This window comes from Zootoca vivipara, chromosome 5, assembly GCF_963506605.1.
Source record: "Zootoca vivipara chromosome 5, rZooViv1.1, whole genome shotgun sequence".
Lineage (NCBI taxonomy): Eukaryota > Metazoa > Chordata > Lepidosauria > Squamata > Lacertidae > Zootoca > Zootoca vivipara.
This window is the reverse complement of record NC_083280.1, coordinates 39,521,559-39,544,185: the sequence shown is the minus strand read 5'-3', so window position 1 is coordinate 39,544,185 and position 22,627 is coordinate 39,521,559. Positions and strand designations below refer to the sequence as shown.

Here is a 22,627-nt window from a genome sequence, read left to right as displayed (position 1 = left end):
TAAATAGGTACCGCTACAGCGGGAAGGTAAATGGCGTTTCCGTGGGCTGCTCTGGTTCGCCAGAAGCGGCTTTGTCATGCTGGCCACATAACCTGGAAGCTGTATGCCGGCTCCCTTGACCAATAATGCGAGATGAGCACCGCAACCCCAGAGTCGGTCACGACTGGACCTAATGATCAGGGGTCCCTTTACCTTTATTGTCTACTGACAGCTAAAAGGTGCTCTACTGTGATCTTAAGGAACATGTGCAACTTACATTTTTATATTACTCGGCCCAGAAGAAAACAATAAGTGAAGTTGTAGCATCTGTCTCCAGACTACATGACAGTCAGGACACAGTTGTGTGTAGTGAATTGTTGCTTGTCTCCTATTAATTGCCTTTTGCCACTTTCAGCTTTATCGTTACCTGGTTACCTCAACATTCAGAAGCAGTATACCTCTGTGTACCAGCTGCTCTTAAAATATGTCTGCATGGTACTTATTTCAGTTATTAGATCCACTCATCTGCAGTTCCCATACATGTCAGGGACTGGCAGGATGCTGACGAGTGCGTACAGGGAGAAGGGTAGTGTCTGAGAGGGGGCTAGTGATTTGTGGGCAACAGTCGGAGGCAGGGGAAGCTTCAGAGCTGAAGGTTGGATCACAGAATGGGTCAGAGGGAAAAGAAGGAGGAGCAGGTCAGGCAAAAAAGTAGCATGGAATAACACACAGATCACCCTATTTTTTTTGGGGGGGGGAGAGATTTCTTCAGTCAGGCTCTGCCAATAAGCAGGCAGGCACAGTTACTTGTTAACCCCATTATTAATCCAGAATTCACTGTTCCTGGCAAACTATAACCAGTGACTGCTCAACATGCCAGTGTTAGACAACTACAATAAAGAATAAACTATAAAACTCCAACTTTATATAGTTTCAGTGATTTCGGACAGAACCAAATATAATGGTCTAGTTGTCCAGTTTCTCTCCGTTCTGTGAGGGAAGCAACTTCTACAGAAGTTGAGGCAGCATAGGAAGCTTCTCTGTGTTGCCCAAAGAACAAGGAAAATAAGTCTCCTTCAGATCTTTGTTTGTATGATATTTAATTTTCCAGCTTCTAACAGGTGTAGAATTCCCAGGCAAGGAAGGCCAAAGGCTTTAGAAAGCACAGAACTCTCTGGGAGAAAACCAAGGAGTAAGTAAGTTGGAGGTTGTGTTCTAGAGATAAGCTCATATTCACAAGGACCCTGGAGACCAATGACAGTCACTGGAAGATTTTTCAGAAGAGGAGAGAAACAAGAGGGAGGTGTGCTAGCATTTATCTGATCTAAGATCTGTTTGTTTTGCTCAACCCCAGCGTGCCATGTATTTAAGGTCAGGGATGAGCAGAGTGCTCCTAGTGCTGCAAGCAGCAGGTTGGACTCCTGTTCGGCGGCCTCAAGTTTTAACTCAGTGTTGCCGCACAATGGCTTCTCAAAACCTATGTCTGCGACCTCCAGCACCTCTGCTAAAGCCACTGTCTGTTCCAGACAGGTTGTTGCTGGGCCCTGGGCCCTCCAATTGCCCTCCCCGGATCTTGTCTGCAGGCTGTCGACAGCTCATAGGACACGTCCACAAAGAGATGATCCAGGTAAGAAATCCTAATTCCTTGTGTGCTCCTGCTTCAGATTCTACTTAATGCTTTTCCATCTTTCAAGTATCACCCTGACTATTTAATTATTCATTAGTCTATGGATTAATTTTTTTAATCAAAAGTAATGTTCTTAACTAATACAATCTTGATTTATGGAAAATCATTATTATTTAGCCACAGAATTTCTTGATAACCAGAAGCATGATTTTCTTCCTCTGTGATGGGACTATTATTTCTGGGTATTTCCCCATTTTTAAGAACATGATTCCACTGAGCTCATATGAGTCTCAGGCTTTCCTCTGATCTAGATCCACTAAGCATATATAAAACCCAACTCTTTAATTCTAGACAAACTTCTGCTATTTAGATCTCATGGTGCTTATTCCTCTGTATGTCAGCCAGGAAGACAGATATTCCTTTGAGATCCATTACCCAGAAAGGATTGCTAACTATTCATGGGAGTGATCCCAGGCTTAGTAGCAGGCAAATATATCTTTTTTCCTTCAAATATATTTATTATTTTGTAACAAACAAATACACAAAAGCAGACAAAATACAAAAAATACAAAATACAAAAAATACAAAATACAAAAAACATTAAAAAAATAAAAAGAAAAATTCCAAAACTTCAACATATATCTATTCTAATATCGGTGACTTCCTCATATCCCTTCCAACTGTGTTACATTGTAAATCCTCTTTAGTAATTTCTAAATCTTGTTCTTATACCTTATTTACCATATAACTATTCTTTTTTTCTAATCTTATCTTATATCATAACACAATATCTCACATTTGCTGTTTATTTATAACTACACCTCAATATCAATATTTATCTATACATTTTTTTATTTCTACAACCTCCCTGTACCTCCTAAACTTCTATTAATTCTTTCCAATAATATGTTTATTTCTTAAATACACTTTAAATTTTTTTCCAATCTTCTAGTAGCAGGCAAATATATCACTAAATTGGAGGCATGTAATTTCTGTGTATAATCTGGCTAAGAGCCATGTTAAGAAACAGGGGAGTTCCACGCTGACCTGCATTTTGAGGCTCCAGGAGAGGACTTGTATATAAATACTCCGTCTGTATTTATGACGCTTGAAATCTGCTCTATCAGACAACCTACTTATTCTCATCAGGGTGTGTGAGGCTTTAGGATTCAACATTTCCACTTACACAGGAGCATGGCTGTTCATAAAGTGAGAGTAATCAATGTATTATATGATGTAAAGAAATAAAGAAGCAAGAGCAGGATCTCAACTGTGGCTGAGTTACTCTACTGTGGGAGTATTCTCTCCCATAACAGTATTTTGGACTTTGTTCAGCCCTTTCTGGGTGTTGTATTTTGTCCATCAAAGTGTATAGAAACTTTTAATGGGTGCCACATTGCTATCTCTTCCTCCTATGAATGCCACTGTCAGAATCCACAGACATAAATACACTTGCACTGCCAGCCTTGGCAAAGTTTCTTTGAACACTGATTATCTTCTCTGTTGCCCTCAGATAATGGATGAGATCAAGCTTGGAATCCAGTATGCCTTTCAGACACAGAACCCTCTCACATTGGCTGTCAGTGGCACCGGCCATTGTGCCATGGAAGCAGCCTTCTTGAACATGGTGGAACAGGGAGACAAAGTGCTCATAGCTATGAACGGATTTTGGGGTGAACGTGCAACTGACATTGCCAAAAGACTTGGTATGCTTTTTGGAACCTTTTCCTTCAAACCTAGCATTCCTTTATAGTATTATTTATTTCATTTATTCATTGCTTACTGCATAAAATGTTTCAAAGTAACTTAGAGATTTTTAGAAGACATCTGAAGGCAGCCCTGTTTAGGGAGGCTTTTAATTTTTAATAGATTATTGTATTGTATTTTTCTGTTGGAAGCCACCCAGAGTGGCTGGGGAAACCCAGCCAGATGGATGGGGTATAAATAATATATTATTACTATTATTATTATTATTATTATTATTAGAGTTGTAAAACCATACTGAATACAAAATTTGAAACACCAACCACCACCACTCATGTAAGGGTGAGAATAATGGTTGTATATATGAAATCCAGTGCAACAGGATGTATCGGGGCAACTGCAATCTGCTGTGCAACCAAGCCACAAGAACCTTCTCTTCTGCATGCCATTCTGCTAGTGCGACTTGTACACCACTATGGGACTGTAGCTTAACACAAAGTTGAATTCCTCCCAGTTTATTTTTAATAATCAAACACTTCTTTCCTTCTCCAAGTTTAATCATCATATACTCTGGAGCTTGAATGGACTTTGGCAAAGGTGCTGTTATGTACTTGTTAATACATGACTCATGTCAAACAGAAGTGTCTGTGGCTCTCTTAACATAACTTGTTGTGGACTGCTCCCAAGTGAGAAGTGATTTGCTGTCTTCCCATCAGTCCACCAGGAATGGTAAAGGGACCACCGACCATTAGGTCCAGTTGTGACCGACTCTGGGGTTGCATTGCTCATCTCGCTTTATTGGCCTAGGGAGCCGGCGTACAGCTTCCAGGTCATGTGGCCAGCATGACAAAGCCACTTCTGGCGAACCAGAGCGGCACACGGAAACGCCATTTACCTTCCCACTGTAGCAGTACCTATTTATCTACTTGCACTTTGACATGCTTTCGAACTGCTAGGCTGGCAGGAGCTGGGACCGAGCAACGGGAGCTCACCCTGTCACGGGGATTTGAACCGCCGACCTTCTGATCAGCAAGCCCTAGGCTCTGTGGTTTAACCTACAGTGCCACCCGCATCCCTACCAGGAATGGTACTCCACCCTTAAACCTAAAACTTGCATTCTCTTGCATTGACTATTTTGGTGGACTTTGTTGAGCTAAATCAGAGGTAGGGAACCTTTTTCACACCAAGGGTCTGATCAAGAGCTGATTCATTCACTGCAGGTCAGTTTTGACAGGTGGGCAGGACCATATACCTCTCAAATCACCTGACATCATAATGCCGTCAAAGGAGCTCACTGTAATAACCAGTCAGCTGAATCAACAATCCAGAGTCTTCAACCTATGTCTAGATTGTAATTTCTCCTGGTCCAAACCACTTTTCAAATATAGTTTCAGGGTGCACTGAGACACACTCAGTTCTTATTAGCCACATGCCTAATTCCTTTTCAGGGATCAGCAAAATCCAAACTAGTGAAGTGAAGCCTCTAAAGCTGCTTAGTCAGTCCCTCTTCTTTCAAATCCAAGGAAACTGAAACCCAGTAAAAATACACTCTATGAGTGATTTTGAACCAGTCACTATCTTCCAGCCTAACCTACCTCAGAGGGTCATTGTGAGGATAAAATTGAAGTGCCAGTGGGGAAAACCATGTACATCACTTTCAGCTCCTTGGTAGAAAGGTAGGATATAAATATAATAATAAAAAAATAGAATATTATATTCTACCTTCCCCCAGAAGGGCTTTATTATTATCTAATTGGAACAGTTTTGCCCTTTCCTTCTCCTTTAACAAAGTTCAAGTAACATGATTTGTAATTCATTACCTTTTTTAGGAGCAGACATTCATCAGCTAGTAACGGCCCCTGGAGAGTGTTTCACTCTAGAAGAAATAGAGAAGGTGAGTTGTGTGAGCAAAGTAGCTGAAAGTAGCAGCTTGTATCCTGAAAGGCAGGATATTACGTATACTGTATAGATAATTTAAATACATAAATACAGCTCTAAGTGAAACCTGCAGTCTGTGTCTTTCTTATGTAGATAGTTGGGACAACCAGTTCATAGCAATTTACTGTTTACCTACTCCTCCCCTGTTGTTTGTCTTGTCTGACTCTTTTCCCTCCTGTTGCCTCTCCTAGGGTTTAGTGACACATGCTCCCTTTTTATTTTTCATCACTCATGGAGAATCCTCCACTGGAGTGCTTCAGCCCCTGGATGGCCTTGGAGAACTCTGTCACAGGTCAGTGGGTCATGGAGGTCAAATACTTATTTGCCTCAGAAACAAAGGCCTCAAGGCTGCAATCTAAGCCACCTGATTTACCATGGGCCCACCCAAACCTCAGCTTAGTGTGGATTGTGAACCTCTTGTGCCTCTGTTAATTGCCCCGGCATTCTCCTCCAACTACTGCTGTACCACACTTTCTTTTCCCTAAATCCAAAGATTCCCTATGCTTAGAAAATCTGAATAAGAGAGCTGTTATCAACTGCTTAAACCAAATGAAAGACACAAGGAGCTCCACATCTACTATATCTTTTGGAAAGTTGTTTGCTTGTTCACTGTGCATTTGGACCTCTCTTAATATAGCATAACTAAGTTTTCTTCTTACTCAAACCTCAGTGTTTATTTTTTTTTGTTTAAAATTAATATTCAGTCAACCACAGAAAAAAGTTCAAGCTTCCATTTTGCTCATTGTGAAACATGGTAACTAGTTGGATAAGGATACTAACATTTACTCTTACATTCTTGTGCACTTCCTGGATGCCCACATCTGCCCAGAATGGAAAAGAGAGAGCAGCAGGGGAAGACCAATTGAGTGGGGGGAGAGAGAAACCCAGCCCAGATGCATTCCACCAAGCTATGCCAACTGGCATCAATGGCTATCAGTGAAATAGCAATAAAAACAACAGAATGTGTGGTAGTGCACTTGCACAGAGAGAAATCTGATCTGGATGACCTGTTTGCAAGTTAAGCCCTGCCTTCCTTAGCATGCTAAATCTCTATTCTTTCCTTCCTCATTTTAGATATAATTGTTTACTGCTGGTGGATGCTGTAGCATCACTGGGTGGAGCTCCAATTCTTATGGACCAGCAAGGTGAGCAAGATGTAACAATCTGTCATAGTAACACAAATGTTTATCATTGATGTAGAAATGGTTTGAGGTTCCAAATCGGAATAACTTGCATCTTTCCTTCATCATCACTGGAGAAGGCAGAAGATAGATGTGTATTTGCTAAGAGAAAAGGAATACAAAAGATAGTATAGAACGTGCTCTCTGGCCTTTGCCACATTTTAGAGGACAAGTAGGTAAATATGAAACTAGTGTCCAAGCTTCTCCCTAAGTATAGGAAAGCCTTCCCCAACTTGGTGTCCTGTTCTGGATTACAACTCCCATCAGCCCCAACCAGCAAGAAGTGCATCCAAAACACCTGGAGGTCACCAGGTTGGAGAAGTAATTTATGACATTAGTAATAAACAACAAACAAGTATCTTGCCTAACTTCTCAAATTTTCTTCCCATGGACTGCTTGAAAATGGCTGAGGGTCTTGGCAGACCACTTAATAATTTTCCTGCCTGTTAGAGCAATTGTAATGTATGAGGTGCTGTATGATTATTTGTGTTTTTACAGACATGCAATGGAAGCTTGTGGTCCACAGGCCACCATTTGGGAACCACTGCTCTATACATATTGCACTTTTATTGGCTTTATTTCATTTTTAATTGCCACAACTTTCCACAAAGAATCCTGGTAGTACAGAACTGAACATGACATCTGCCATAGTGGAGGAACGCTTATTAACAATTTTTTTCCTCCCCTGCTGAGCACACAGGAATTGACATCCTCTACACAGGCTCCCAGAAAGTCTTAAATGCACCACCTGGTGCTTCACCCATTTCTTTCAGCCAGAGAGCAAGGTAAGCAAAAACATATTTGTTTTGGGGAGATGTTCTTTCCAACTGGATGTTAGGCAAGTCAGTGCTTTATAGAAGACAGTCATTGAGATATGGAAAATGATAGGAGGCTCATTTTCCTCCTAAAGACCTCAGTTAACCAAATAACTGTTTTACACCTTGGCACTAAAGTGTTGAGAGAGAATGAAGTTCATCCAAAAATGCTTGTCAGCTTCTGCAACAGCTTGTTTATGCTCTGCATAAACTCTACAAATTATCAAAAATGTCATGGTGTTTTCCTACCATTCCATTCTTTGGGTTCAACTCACTGAACTAAGTGAACCCCACACTTCACAGAATTCAACCTCTGTACCTTCTTGCAAGCTCCAGGTTCAAGCACCTCATATTATCTACATTTTCCTGCTTCTTTCTAACAAAGGGGCTAAGTGAGGCCACATGGCATTGAAAATCCCAAATGAATCAATTCCACTGGGCAATACTATTATATACATCCCAATCTCCCAACTGTGAGCGGTTTCCATGGAATGAAAGTCACTGGAGACTAATGGCATTTGTGATCTGAAGCTGAATTGATATACACATAGGCTCAGCATGAGATGGAAAGTTCACAGCATTACTGCTCCAATAGTCTGCTCCTCCACCGGGTTTCTAATAGATTCCTTGATGCCAAAGTACTGGATTCTCATGGAGAGAAAATCAATACTTCTATGACTCTTCCAGGTTCTGTTCTGGCACTGCCACTCCATTGCTCTTTCACACACACACTGGCACTATTTAGTCTATGTGGAAACTAAATAAGTTGTTGGATTCCAACCCCCATCAACCTCAGCCATCATGGCTAATGGTTGGCAATGACAGAAGCTGAAGTTCAACATCTGAAGAGCCAGTCGTCGTTTCCCCCCCCCCTTTACTGATGCAGAACTGTGCAGTTTAAAGCAAAATTACTAGGGGTAGGAGGTACACAAAGAATGTGATTCACTGGTAGATTTCCTTCAGGTGACCCAATATTTGCATTTCCATTTTGTCAGGAAGAAGATTTACAGTAGGAAGACAAAACCAACCTCTTTTTATCTGGACATGGAGGAGCTGGCTCAATACTGGGGCTGCAATGATCAACCAAGAAAGTGAGAGCTAATTCTATGGCTTCTCATTCTCCTCACTTTTAAAGTAGTTTCCTGGTCTCCATAAATGGACTAGGCCCTGGACCATTATTGAGCAGCAGATCTGCACTACCATTCCTCCCCCCAATCTTTCTATCATATGGCTGGGAAAGCAGGTGGGGTAAGAGAAAAGGCTTTGAAGGGAAATATGGCAAGGAACAGCTCATTCTCTCCCATGCAACTCTTGGGAAGAGAAAGAGACGGAAAGCACACTTGCTGCTTGCTTACAATGAGTCATTCAAAGCACAAAAACAAGCACTGGGCAGCACGTAGTTTGACATAGACTTCAACTGAGAATATGACAATATTTCCTTGCTTCCCTTTCCTGTCACTATTTTGTTTTGGCACGGGGGGGGGGGGGCGTTGATAGGTAGTATATATATTGTGAAGTGGTTTCTGATAGATTGGTCCATGCAAATTGAGCATCTCCCTTACATGTTGCATGTATGTTTGCAGGTATCATCATACTGCACCCATCCACACGTTTTTCTGTCTGCGAGAAGGCTTGGCAATTCTTGCAGAAAAGGTCAGTCAGTGTGGGAGACTGAAAGGCCTACAGGCTGAAGTAGTAGAGAAAAAAAGGAAGATACTGAAATCAATATATTTCTGCTGCTTAGTTAAGAATGGGCATATTAGAGTGGATCCAGCAATCATATTAGCCATGACCCCATTAGTAATAAACTTACAATGCAAAAGAAGTCAATGTGTTCCTAAAAGGTGTAGTAGATTAATTTTTGCCCTGAATGTTCATCCAGGACGTCCCAAAGTATGTCTCCCCTATATGATTTTCCGGAAGCAATAATGGTTATAACACTTGTGAAATTATGAGGGGAAATGCTACATAACGTATAAAGCACCTTAGTTCTCATAGAATAAACTAATATAGAACTAGTATCACCCTTTCTTGACTGGAAGCAGAATGAGGACTACTGAAGGTTGATGATTGCCAGATGCAATCCTAACCCTACTTACTTGAGTGTAAGCCCCACTTTATTCAACAGGACTCACTTCTGAATAGACATGGTTAGGTCTGCAGTCTTACTTTCTAAGCAAGCCCTTGGTTTATTCACAACTGGTAAGGAGTATATTACTTTGTATGATGTGGACCCCAATAAACAAATGAGTACCATACTAATTTTAGAGAGTTTTTGGGTGCTAACTGGTCAGAACTGACAAAGCCAATCTCAATTACAAACCTAACCTATCATTTTTAAAGATGAAAGGGTAGTATCCAACTAAATAATCCTGTTAGCACATACACTTTTGGCTGCACAACACAACTTCCTCTCCCTGCTCACCAAATAACATATTTAGGGGGCACATGAGAAGAGAGGAAATTCCATTGCAGTCAAAGGTACTTTTGATAGCAGAACTGTTTAGTTAGATACCCATCCACTGTGCCCATCCTAATATAATATGCCTGCTATGTAGAGATAGCTGCATTTGAAATAGTTTTTGTTTTCTACACATGAAAATAAAAGTGCATTTTGTATGCAGGGGCTAGAAAATTCCTGGAAGCTTCACAAGGAGAACAGCCTGGACCTGTGTGCAGGGCTACAGAAGTTAGGCCTTCAACTCTTTGTGAAAGAACCGGTAGGATGCAAACCACAATAATTAGTCAACATTCTGTGCTGAGTAATCACCATTGAAGTGAACAAGAGAACTAAGTTGTATGTGTGCTGCTGCATTTTATAGGACCTGCTTTGAGATGGATGGAGAAAGGAATAGACAATGACAGTAATTGCAGGCCTGTTGAATATTATATACTGAGGATAGTGAGATATGAGAAGGGAACCAGAGATAAACCAGAGAGACTTTGTTCTAGCAAAATCAGTCTATTAACTTAGGGTGGCGCTAAGGCAATAGTGTTTCTACAGCTGAATGTAGTTTGAAAGCAGAATAGTTGATCGTTTACTGTATGAGCATCTCACTTTTCAGCACCAATCAACATGTAACCAGAAATGATAGGTAAACCAAAATGTACAGGACGGAATGTGAAACATATATGAAGCCAACTTTTAATACTCAAAAACCATTCTCTCTAGCCTTGCACAGAATCAAGCTCACCACAAATGGTCAGTTAGTGCAGATTCCCAGTGTGGTGAGGGCATTAGGGTGAGGGCATTTCATCCAGATGGTGCAGCTTGCTACAAATCCTGGGAAACTGAAGCATTTACATGCATTCAGAAATTACCTGGGTGCCTTTGACTCATTCTCTTTGTTTTTCAGGATGCAAGGCTTCCAACAATCAACACTGTCTTCGTACCTGAGGGATATGACTGGAAGGAAATCACTGGCTACATTATGAAAAGACATGGGATTGAGATTTCAGGAGGACTGGGTGTTTCTGCAGGCAAGGTAGATACTGTGTCGGGGCAGGAAATGAGAAAATAAACTAAGGTGTTTGAAGACAGGATTGGTTTTCAACAAAAAGCAAAGCATTTTGTAAATATTTTATTTCCCCACAAACCTGGCTTTTACTGCTTTAGCTTTGTGTGTGAAAGCAGATGAATATTCAAACATGTAATCCCCACCTTAGCCTCTGATGCAGAGGAATGGAAAGAGAAGTGAATCAGTTATTTATACTTCTAATTAGTATTAACCTTATTTACATGGTTTCCATGCCATTGAGATGCTGAACTCAATTGCTTTCTCATTTAGACTAAGATGAGGGATGGGCCCTTCTAAGAGAATGAGTTGTAGAACACTTATTTGATTTTTTATTTTATCTCATCACTAGGTTCTCCGAATAGGATTGATGGGCTATAACTCCACTAAATACAATGTTGACAGAGTCCTCCATGCTCTGGAAGATGCTCTCCAGCACTGTCTCAAGAACAAGCTGTAAGATCTCACCCCAATGTTTTTTACGCAGAAGATCCGGAGCAGTCAGTGACACTTAGGACATGCAAGATATCAGGGGCACATTCCACAAAAGTGCTTTCCCTTTTCTTTATTCCATAATGTACCTATAGTTTACAATTCACAAGAGTAAACTTTGTTTTCATTGCATGCTATACTGTGCACTCTTACTAGTGCTGTTATTCCCTTTGTATTTTTCTTCTACAAATGTGTGCTCCCATTGTGCAAGTTGTTATAAACTCACACCTATGTCTGAAGGTATGTAAATAGAAGAGCCTCTGTAGTTTCTGCCTCTCATTTTGCTGTTGAATCATTGTATGAAAAAGTCTTGAAAGGATAAGGAAAGAAACACAAAGGATGGAACCAGATGCTAGTTTTCAGAAGAAAAGCCATAACTTACTGTGAAGTGCATGCACTTTCAGTCTGATCAAACAGCTCTTAAACTGTTTTGAAGAGCTTAAAAAATGAGTGCACACATGCCTTTAGCATCAATGGTGTGATTATGCCACCTTCCAATGTCTGAAAAGGCTACAACATGTACCTAGCCTATGGACAATAGAGTAAATTGGATTAAAGCTTTTGGGGGGGATCATCCCAATATATGACTGCATGTTAGCTTTAGACCAAGTTTAAAAAGAAGACTTATCCCTAACCTACCTGTACAAAGTACAATATGATAAACGTCAACTCTCCCACCCCATGCTGCTATTAAGAAGTTTGAATACACAACTGATGCCTAGTAGTCTAAGTCATTTACACCTTTGGGACTTTCCCATGAATGTTAAGCTATTGAAAACGAACTAGACACTGTTTGTGTTCTGACCTGAAGTGCACTTTAGAAGATAATTTTATTCATTTCATGTTTTGCCAGTTCTCTCTGAATACACAAAAGCAAAAGGAAGCTGTTCCTCTAAGTAGGACTGAAAGTGAGATGCAGAAAGAGCTGCTGCTGTGCTCTCCACCTCCCCGACCTACAAATGTAGGCTTTTCATTTCTATCATGGCAAATGAACATGAGAGAACTTTGCATAGTACCTCTATACTTTGCATAGTAAAGGTAATGGAAAAAGGGACCCCTGACCATTAGGTCCAGTTGTGACCGACTCTGGAGTTGTGGCGCTCATCTCGCGTTATTGGCCAAGGGAGCCGGTGTACAGCTTCTGGGTCATGGCCAGCATGACTGAGCCGCTTCTGGCGAACCAGAGCAGCACACGGAAACAGCGTTTACCTTCCCGCTGTAGGTACTTGCACTTTGTCATGCTTTCGAACTGCTAGGTTGGCAGGAGCTGGGACCAAACAACGGGAGCTCACAGGGATTCGAACCACCGACCTTCTGATCAGCAAGCCCTAGGCTCTGTGGTTTAACCCAGAGCGCTACCTGCGTCCCAGGACGCAGTACCTCTGAGTAAAATAGGTGTTAGGCTGGATGGATTTTTGCAGTTAAGTGTCTGCCTGTTCCTCCAAGAGACATATTGTTAATTGCTTTCCAAAGGCAGGGAAATACGCAAATATTCCTGTACCCTCCCTCATGACTCACTCCCAGCCTCACAGGGTTGTGAGGATAAAATGGAGAAGACACCTACATACATCACCTTGAGTCGTACAGTTCTCTGCCTCCTCTCTCAGGGGATAAGCCATCTCCCTCACCAAATCAAGTGGCAGAGCAGACAACCCCACACCGCTAAACAAATTCACTCAAATATGCAATCAACAGAGAAAACATGAAAACAGGAAGGAAAGGATACCCCAGGCTGAGAAAATGCAACTAGTCAAATAAGGGGCACCAAAACCCTAAAAAGCCCCAAAGACACACACAGACACACCGATTTGAGACAACCCTCCAGAACCCCTTACTTCCAGCAAAGGAAGTGAGAGGAATGTCCTATCTCTAGACACAGTCCCATCCCCCGAGGCAGAAATGTTGGGAGTCTAAATAAAAGTTCACCCCCAGCAGACCCCTGTAGGAGAACAACTCCTGAGGGAGGAGTAATGACAGAAATAAAAAAGGAGGCAGCATGTGTCCTCAGACCAAAAGAAACAGTGCCCACACAACTTGAAAGATCTACATCTACACAACTTGAAAGATCTACGTTTCCGAGCACAATTCAAAGTGTTGGTGCTGACCTTTAAAGCCCTAAATGGCCCGGTCCAGTATACTTGAAGGAGCGTCTCCACCTCCATCATTCTGCCCGGACACTGAGGTCCAGCACCGAGGGCCTTCTGGCGGTTCCCTCGTTGCAAGAAGCCAAGTTGCAGGGAACCAGGCAGAGGGCCTTCTCAGTGGTGGCGCCTGCCCTGTGGAACGCCCTCCCAACAGATGTCAAAGAGGAAAACAACTACCAGACTTTTAGAAGACATCTGAAGGCAGCCCTGTTTAGGGAAGCTTTTAATGTTTAATAAATTACTGTATTTTAATATTTCTGTTGGAAGCCGCCCAGAGTGGCTGGGGAGACCCGGCCAGATGGGCGGGGTATAAATAAATAAATTATTATTAATTATTATTATTATTATTATTATTATTATTATTATATTGTCTCTGCAGAGTGTTAAAGAAGGGGGTCAATGAGGCCAATAGCCCCCAAATGGAAGCAGACCAACTATAAAAACCAAGGGAACTGTCAAAATACAGAGCAGAATGGAGCATAAAGGATGGCGGGTATGTGTGGAGAAAACCCTGCTCCAAAATGGAACTCCCGCCTAGACAATTTATCAAGGAACCCTCCTCACAGCTGATCCACTTCCTCAAAATGTGTGGCGAGGTTGCCAAAAATATGGGGACAATGGGTGATCTGGGTAGTGGGAATAGCTGGAATGCCCAACAAAAAAGGCAGGGGCCAAAACTGGGTGAACTAGCAGAGAATGGTGATCTGGAAAGCCCAGGCAGATGGTGTAAGAGGCTGCAAAACAAAACTCCACCCCCCCCCCCCGAAGCACTCACAGATATTGCGTAGTCAAAGCCTGTTCTGAAAATGCTGCTGCTACCTAGTTTATTTGCAGGACATGCCAAAAACTCCAGAAGCTACTTCACAGAAATGTGGCCAAGTAGACACTGTACACATAAAACAAAAACAAAAAACCACCCCCTACTCTGTAGCCACTAATTTATCCCAGAAGGGACTAGAGCTGGAATGAAAAAAAGTGAAAATGTTCTGAGGTAAAAATATAATTCAAACACTCAAAGCAAACCACAAACACACTCACAACAACAGTAAAAAGAAAAATGAGAGGAGAGGTGGGTGAAAAAAGGCAGTAAACTGGCTAAAAAACACAGCCAAAGAAGCAGGAAGACAAGCCTCTATGACAGCCTATCAGGCCCAAATCTTCATGGACGAGAGTCAGGATCAATTTGGGAAGGGAGATGGCGCCTCCTCCTGTACAGAAGGCAGAAGACTGTGTAGGCCCCACCCTGTCCAGCAAACATGCATTTTATTTGGGATTGCTACATGTCATTGTTTTAGGTTGCTTTTTAAAATGTTTAATAGGCTTTTATATTTTGAATTTCTTTTCGGTAAGATGCTGGTTCCTTATGCATGAAAAAGAGTAAATCTGATAGATAAGAACAAAATTATAGGGAGAGAAGACTTAAAAGTGAACTTATGGTAGTGGGGCCAGGACTATTTTCTTTTGAAAGGGTTTAGATTAATCTCCAGCATCCTAAGTGTATGCTTGAAGAGAAAGATATACTGAGCCTCAGGTCAGTTTCTCCACCATGCCCAGGATCTAGTCAGTTTGTTCAACTACACCAACTGGATCTCAGCCTCTGGAATGGACAGAACACCTCTTTCACTTTTGTACCCTGCTTTCAAGATACTATAGTTTGGACTATATGTGTTCAGTTGAGTTGGAATATAATGGCTCAAGCAGCCTGGGGTGTAAGTGGTGGACCAGAAAATTTTGGGGTCACTTCAAGTTCCTAAGAGTCTTCAAATAAAAATGTTCCCTTAATGATTATTTGGTCTTGAATTATCATACATATTCACAAAGCTTAAGTCATCTGTACATTTCGCAAAACTGAGGAGAAACAGCTTGGATGTCTGCAAGAGGTAAATGGGGGGATACACCAGAGAAGGTGTAGTATGGATCAGAATAGAACGAGCAGCGCTTTTTTTCTTTTTTTAAAAAAAGTTTAGGGGTACTCTCATTTTGACACAAGAAAATCACCCTTTTATAGTTCAAATTGGGAAAAATAAATACAGTGATACCTCGGTTTACAAACACAATTGGTTCCGGAAGTCCGTACTTAACCTGAAGCGTACTTAACCTGAAGTGAACTTTCCCATTGAAAGTAATGGAAAGTGGATTAATCCGTTCCAGACAGGTCCGCAGAGTACTTAAAACTGAAAATACTCAAACCAAGGCGTACTTAAACCGAGGTATGACTGTACAGTAAATGGACAAAAGTACAAAGATTCACAAAATGTTTAGGGGTATGCGTACCACTGCGTACCCCCAGAAAAAAAGCACTGAGAACGAGTATGAACAGCTTTGTGACATGAATCAAACTTGGTTTTTTTTAACTCTGTCCTACATTACAGCACTCCGCAAGCATTCAAAGCATTCCCCCCCCCCAAACCATGAGATTTACACAACTGACTCCTAGTTTCTCAGCAATTATAAACAAAGCATTTGAAGTAAAAAGCAATAATTTTCACTCAATGTGTCCATTTGTAGTTTTATGAGCCCGAACATCATGACATTTAGAAGAATTTGAGATTAAGCTAGTTATCTTTAGAATAGTTGTCTAAGAGACTAAGTGTACAGCTAATTGTTCATAAACCTGTTTTACTGCCTTTCCTAAGATTGTAATCTTTCCTTCAAGTCAGGAAAAAAACCATATCAATAGGGCCAAGTCATTTTAAATATGTTCTCCAGTAAAAGGTCATTTTTTATTTACAGTGTTTTCTATTTGTACATATTTATAGCAACATCAAAAAAGTATTCACAATGCTTCACTGAGTGCAAAATGCCACTTCATTATCACCTACCATCCTAATATTTCACCCACCTTTCCCCAATATTACCCAGATTGTCTTAGCATAGTTTATATCCTTCTCGCACATATCGGGCCACACTATTAAAAAGCAACCTTCAAGTGTGAAGATGAAAATTTGCACATCTCAGCTGTATTCAACACAGTTTTAGGCATATCTATATTTCAAAGTAAGTGGATATGCATATGAGTGATGGAGGCATGACAGCAATATCGGAAGTGCAGGTGTAATAATAATCCAGAGTGCAAAAGCAGCAGCCAGGCTGAGGGAGCCTTCCCTTCTTCCCACCCCTTATTTCTAGGGAGTGGCTTTGGACAAACCCAACAAGGAAGTGATTTTTCTCAGTATTATTAAGGCTACAATCACGTTAATGACTTAAATAAGGCTTTATTTCTGAGGTACTAGTTGGCAGGTGGGCGCACACCGTGCAGACCTGCAGAAGTCCAACCCCAACAAGCTTGTAGCAATGACACTGAGAAATGGCATCACTTACTACTATCCCTGAAATCACTATTATTTGCCTTTCAGAGTAAAGCAATTCATTAAAGACTTACATAAAAATTCTGGTGTTGTTTTGTAGCCTCCTTTCAGTTTATTAACCTTCCCAGCCAAAAGCCCAAACTCTAACCTTTGCTTTGACTATAAATGTGATGTGCCTTGTTATTAATTATAAATAAAAGTTTGGGATGACCAAAGCTGGTGAGTGAAATGAGATTAGCCTCAGACTGGTTCTCTTGTCCCTTGACACACAGAAAACTTACTGGTGAACCAAGAGGCGTAAAGAAGATAGTAAGCATTTTTTGCAGAATAGAAAACATCCTACTAATCATTTTGTTCTTTTGCTGGAGGAAGCGTTTTGTCCCATCAACATGCACTTCTGGAAAAATAAAAAAGTAAAAAGATTTGGTGTCTGTTTTTCACCCAGATCTTCTGTGGGGCTGTCCTCTCATATTCATCACTGCATGGTTTCAAACAGCAGCCGCCAGTTGTTGTTTTACTTTAATCAATCTATCATCACAGCTTCAAGTCATCTAACAACAACGCAGAGCTTTTTTAACAAGTGTAATTTCTCTGAGGCAGCAGTGGCACTGGCACAGGGACTGTTTGTTTTTTTTGCTGGGTAAGCCAGCAGGTATGATTTCCACAAGTTCAACCTTGGTGTCAAGTGTACTTAAGGCTCCACCTTGGGTTCTCTGAATTTTGCTTTCCCAAGTCCAGGGAGCTGGCGCTAGTAACACACGGCAGTAGGAGGCTAGCGTTAAGTCACATTATTACATGTGCTACCAGTCATCTAGATGTCACTTCATTTTGTTTCAAAAGAGGAAGTACAGGTACATTAAGCTGAGGTTTAACAAATGCATATATTTTACTTAAAAACATTCATCTGATCAAAATAAACTTCATGGGACAAAACTTTTTAAATAACATTTCAATTCAAATCGTATATAATTCTTTAAAGTTTTCATACAGCAAAGAATGGTTAACCCTTGAAAATCTGTAGAAAAAACACAAAAAGGAAAACAAAAGCTCTGAGGTATCACACCCACCCAGACACAGCCACAACTGGCTGTGGTATAAGCAGAAAATTGTAGGCCCAAAGGAAAAAAGATGACTGATTGTTCTAGTAGAGTTCAGGTAGCTCAGGAAAATAATCCCAGAAGAGTCCTCTGAGTAAAGGAACTACCTCAATAAAGTCCTCAAGTGCATTGGAGACCTGATCACTTAAACTGCTCCTGCCAAGCAGCTCCCTGCACCTGAGAGAAACGCAGCCCAAGGTGCCTTGTGCAAAAGATAAGGAATTAGGTGCGGCTATTTCCTGTTATTCCTTATTATATAGCTTTGAGAGTTGTACGGACAGTTCGACTTGTCTTTGATCATGCAAGGTACTGCTGGAGTGCTGTCTTTGCCCTGTAAGGAAAAACACTGTCAGCCACTGGGATGACAAAAGTACACTTATAAAAGACAGGATCTTTAACAGTGTCGCTATGCAAATAGCCAACTGCAGTAGTGGAAAACTGAGTCAATGAAGTTTCTCACAAAATTAATCGACATTTCTCCTGAACTTCTCTAATGGCTTGTCCAAAAAATTTAACTGTTTCCTTAAAAGTCTGTTTTGGACTGAAATCAACCACTATAAACCAAGAATCACTGGAGAATTTTTACTGAGATTTATGAAGCTTCTGCACCAATAGTATTTCAAGCAAGTGACTGCTTTAGGAAGCCAACGATACTTCAGTTAAATATGATAAATAGAGGAATAATAGAAAGGGATACTCCAATAAAGCAGGCTTTTAGATCGCCCTTTAATAATTTGCACTGCCCATTTACAGTTTGTGGAGGCCTAAAGACATGCCAGAAAGGTACAGTGGTGCCTCGCTAGACGAATTTAATTCGTTCCACGGGTCAATTCGTGCAACGAATTTTTCGTCTAGTGAGTCCCGGTTTCCCATAGAAATGCATTGAAACTTAATGCGTCCCTAAGGGCTCTGGGGACTGGCGGCAGCATGGGACGGGGCTTCGGAGAAGGTATCCGAAGCCCCGTCCGATGCTGGCTGTATGCGAGGCGGCGGGCAGAAGCACTCTTCTCCCGGCCGTCGCCTCGCCTGCCTTCCCCGACATGGGACGCAGCTTCGGAGACCTCCAAAGTCGCATCCCATGCCGGCTGTGCGCGGCGAGGCGGCGGCCGGGAGAAGCGCTCTTCTCCCGGTCGACACCTCGCCTGCCTTCCCCGGCATGGGACGCAGCTTCGGAAACCTCTGAAGCTGCGCCCCATGCCGGCTGCGTGCATCGAGAGGCGGCGGGGAGAAGCTCTTCTCCTCGCCTCCGCCTCCCGCCTGGATCGGACAAGCGGCAGAGGGGAAACCTTTGCCTTCTTCCCACGCTAGTGTTCCGCTGGTCTCTGCCAGTTGCCCCTCACTGCTCGCGGCAACCGGTAGAGACCAGCAGAACACAAAGGGGAACCAGCTGCAGCGCGGGAGGAAGGCAAAGGAAGATCAGCTGAGAGGCACTGACAGCTGTCAGCGCCTCTCAGCTGATCTTCCTTTGCCTTCTTCCCTTCCTACAGCTAGTTCCCCTTTCGCTAGACAAATGCCCCTTTCGCTAGACAAATTTAGGTTTTGTGATCGGAGGTTTTTATGGCCACGCTTCGCAAGACGAAGTGGCAGCCATAGAAAACCTCGTCGTCTGCGAGGCAACCTCCGATCGCAAAACCTATTCATTAAGCGAAAAATCTTACAGGGCATTCGTCTAGCGAGGCACCACTGTATATAAATTTCAGCCTTTGTTTGAAAGAGGAAAAGCCCAAACTCCCATGGAGAACTTGTCCCTGTAGGATATGAAATCAAAATTATATCTTCTGTAATATTTCAGACATGCTGATTAAACTATCTTTGAAAGACATGGGGCAACTCTAAGGTTTGCAGGAAAATTAAACAGTAACAAAATCCCATTTACAAGAAGTGCATTTTCACTAACAGCTCTGCACAGTCAAGTCCAAGTATCTAATCTTATCTGCATAGACCACTGCAATGAGTTAAAAGTTACCAAGCTCCATAAAATTTGGTTTTGGAATAGTTTTATACTTACTTATCACAAAGATTTGGATCTGATGACTGACTCAATTTGTGTAGAATATCTACTATTCCAATATCTCTGAGTTTATCCTGACGGTCTTGGGAACCTAAGACAAAAACACTGCATATTGTTAATGATATGTTCCATTTGTTTGTCAAGAACAACTAAAATGTTGCAAGGAATGTAATACAATCCTATGCAAAGAATTCTTACAGCCAGAATACCACTTAGCTCCAGCTCCCATGTGCACACACAAAAATGCAGTATCTTATCCCATGTGTTCGCTATGTGAATGAGGATTAAGAGATGAGGACCTTCTTTAAGTCACCATCAATTAGGCAAGTCAGTACTAGAATGCAGGCCCTTCTAGTGGCAGCCCCTTATTTCTGAAACTCCATTTCAAAGGAGATAAACCAGATCTGTGTCACTGGGCCAACTAGGAGAATTGGAGAATTGTACATTTTGCAGTTGCAGTTTATTGACTTTGAGGATTATAAACTTACATTATTATTAATTTCCATACACATTTGACAGTTGATTACAGTAAATGAAATAAGTGAACAGCTTCTTGGAGGAAGGTGTAATATAAAATATATAAATATAAATGCATTTTACTCTTCCAATAAACAATAAAAATAGTTATTTCATGCTTCTAATTTAAGTATTTTTTTTCTAATCTCCAGTATTTCGCAAATGATCATTGCTGTTGTAATAATGAAGGATAATTCTTGAAAATTCCTATTTAACAAAATTTCTTCAAGCCAATAATACTACAATGTCCAAATTCAACTATACAATAATTCTGTAGAAAGCATTTCCTATATTTAACTAATGTGTCTTATGTCTTATATGTGACTTAATGTGAACAGTCCTAGCACAGATACATAGAAGAGCAAGACAGGAACATAACACATTACATGTGCTGGTAATCTAAAACAATTTTGATTTTATATGTTGATGTTCTGCTGATATTGATTTCCTGATGCACAGGTTCTGTTGAAGACTTTGTTATAAAAAACCCAAATGAGTGGGTTTTCAAATTATAAATTGAATAGTGGTGTAAATAAACTCTATTGCAATGCTTTCATATGTGGATCTCAATATTGTGTTGTATCTAACCCTGCCTGGGTGGAGTTCCATCTATGCAAAAGGAACTTCCCTTCCTCTCCTCCTCGCTCTGCAGGCTAAATCGAGGGCTCCCCTTCCCTGAAATTAAGAGTCTTTCAAGGGGTTTCCCTACACTTCTGGAAGTAATATACAGGGTTTGAAAAACATTTTAGGGACAGCACAGATAAGTATATTTTACCTTCTTCTTCATTCCATATAAGATTAGATACACAAAACATGGCAGCCAGCTGAAGTTTAGCATTCGAATGACTCTAAACATGAACAGAAAGGGGTTTAGATATTAGAATTAAATGTTTAAAATGTGTTCGTTTCTCTCAAAATTACCACCCTTCACACAATCAGAAACAACATTCACAGTATAAGGAGGGTACTGCCCTTCAAGAGGAGGGAATACATTATTAAGATCTTGTGCTCTGGAAAACTCTGCAGACAACTGTGAAGTTCCTATTGTGCAACTAAATGAGAGCCACAAAGAAAATCAGTATTTCACTCTGAACTGTTAAAAAGGTAGAAAACCCATCTTTTTACCTGAACATATGAAGCTGTCTTATAGTATGTCAGACCCAGCTACCAGAATCACTATTTGAACTAGCAACAGCTATCCAGAGTCTCATATAGTGCTCTCAAGTACTATCAGAGAGCCTTTTAAATGGGAGATGCCACTGATTATGTTAGATCACATACAGAAGGTAACACTGAGTTATGGCCCCTACGCAAATGATTATGTATATGAATGGCAGAAATGCCTGTTCAATAAAATTACATACCATGTAATACTTTATTTTTTGCAAGATGTCATCATTTGTCATAATAAGTTCTTTAGCTGTTGTTCCATCTGCTATGTTGGCAAGTATACATAACGTCTGGAGGGGGGGGGGGAAGGGGAGGACAGCAATAAAAGGCATTGAAAAAGCAGTCAATTGTTATAAGGACAGTTTCGATAGTTTCGATAGTTAAGGACAGTTTCGATAGTTACTTAAGTGAGGCCACACAGTGTTCCTAAAGGTAATTTAGTGTGAGATCTGGGGTCCTGGGGCAAGCACACTATTTCTCCAGAGACCCCTTGCCAGCCCCTACAATGGTTTCAGGGCGAAAAGGTAGAGAGGGAACTTGCTCCCTGTCCCATTTGTCCCCTGCAACTATCATCAGGGCCTCTCTCCTTCCTCACATAAATAAATCACTGCAGGGTGTTGTTGTTTTTACTAGGTTTACTAGCACACTGCTTTCTTACTTAAGTTTCTGCCCCAGCAAGCTAAAAGCATCAACCTGCTTATTTCCTCCTGCTGTCTCAACATTTCCCTGGCAATATGTATGTCAGTTTTAGAAATTCTGCCTGTGGGATTTTTTTTCCTTAAGAAGGATGAGGAACTCTTCAGAACCCTTAAATCTTCACCTTCAAGGTCTGCATGTCTGGAAGTTACCAATAAGATTTATGCAAACATCCAGGTTTTCTAGACATAATATCTACTTTGTTCAACAAAGGTAGAATCATAGAGTTGGAAGAGACCACAAGGGCCATCCAGTCCAACCCCCTGCCATCCTGCCTATTACGTTATATATGTATGATCAAAGACAAACAATGCATACAAATACCTGTTCTTTGACTTCTACATTGTGTTCTCCTTCCAAAATGAGGGTCACTGCTTGCATGATTTGCTTCCCATGAGTACTTATTATCTGATCTATGTGCTGCCAAGTTTCAA

General features: G+C 41.2%; 2 protein-coding genes across 5 annotated transcripts in view; one reads left to right on the top strand and one right to left on the bottom strand.

Moving 5' to 3' along the window:
- Nucleotides 1-898: 898 nt before the first annotated feature.
- On the top strand, nucleotides 899-12,001 carry AGXT (alanine--glyoxylate aminotransferase). Its single transcript, XM_035133904.2, has 11 exons — nucleotides 899-1,606; nucleotides 3,120-3,312; nucleotides 5,140-5,204; nucleotides 5,440-5,540; nucleotides 6,323-6,393; nucleotides 7,130-7,214; nucleotides 8,240-8,335; nucleotides 8,828-8,897; nucleotides 9,869-9,964; nucleotides 10,601-10,729; nucleotides 11,112-12,001. The coding sequence occupies exons 1-11, from the start codon at nucleotides 1,340-1,342 to the stop codon at nucleotides 11,217-11,219; spliced, it is 1,281 nt and encodes a 426-aa protein (XP_034989795.1). The 5' UTR covers nucleotides 899-1,339; the 3' UTR covers nucleotides 11,220-12,001.
- A 1,765-nt stretch (nucleotides 12,002-13,766) lies between these two features.
- The window catches only part of ARMC8 (armadillo repeat containing 8), a 58,337-nt gene continuing 49,476 nt past the window's right edge, over nucleotides 13,767-22,627 (bottom strand). For 2 of the 4 annotated variants that reach the window (XM_035132693.2, XM_060274622.1), the window contains 5 exons: nucleotides 22,518-22,613; nucleotides 21,692-21,787; nucleotides 21,103-21,175; nucleotides 19,809-19,902; nucleotides 13,767-18,131 (listed from right to left, as the gene is read on the bottom strand). In XM_035132693.2, coding sequence (XP_034988584.1) covers nucleotides 18,098-18,131; nucleotides 19,809-19,902; nucleotides 21,103-21,175; nucleotides 21,692-21,787; nucleotides 22,518-22,613 — 393 coding nt within the window. In that variant the 3' untranslated portion in view covers nucleotides 13,767-18,097. The remainder of the gene's footprint in view (nucleotides 18,132-19,808; nucleotides 19,903-21,102; nucleotides 21,176-21,691; nucleotides 21,788-22,517; nucleotides 22,614-22,627) is intronic. The other 2 variants (XM_035132690.2, XM_035132691.2) reach the window with 1 other exon arrangement.

Bases quoted from the DNA above. Each gene is read 5' to 3' on its own strand.
- AGXT (XM_035133904.2), top strand. From the start codon at position 1,340: ATGTATTTAAGGTCAGGGATGAGCAGAGTGCTCCTAGTGCTGCAAGCA. The intron at 5,205-5,439 runs GTGAGTTGTGTG...TGCCTCTCCTAG, and splicing joins CTCTAGAAGAAATAGAGAAG to GGTTTAGTGACACATGCTCC. The intron at 8,898-9,868 runs GTCAGTCAGTGT...TTTTGTATGCAG, and splicing joins TGGCAATTCTTGCAGAAAAG to GGGCTAGAAAATTCCTGGAA.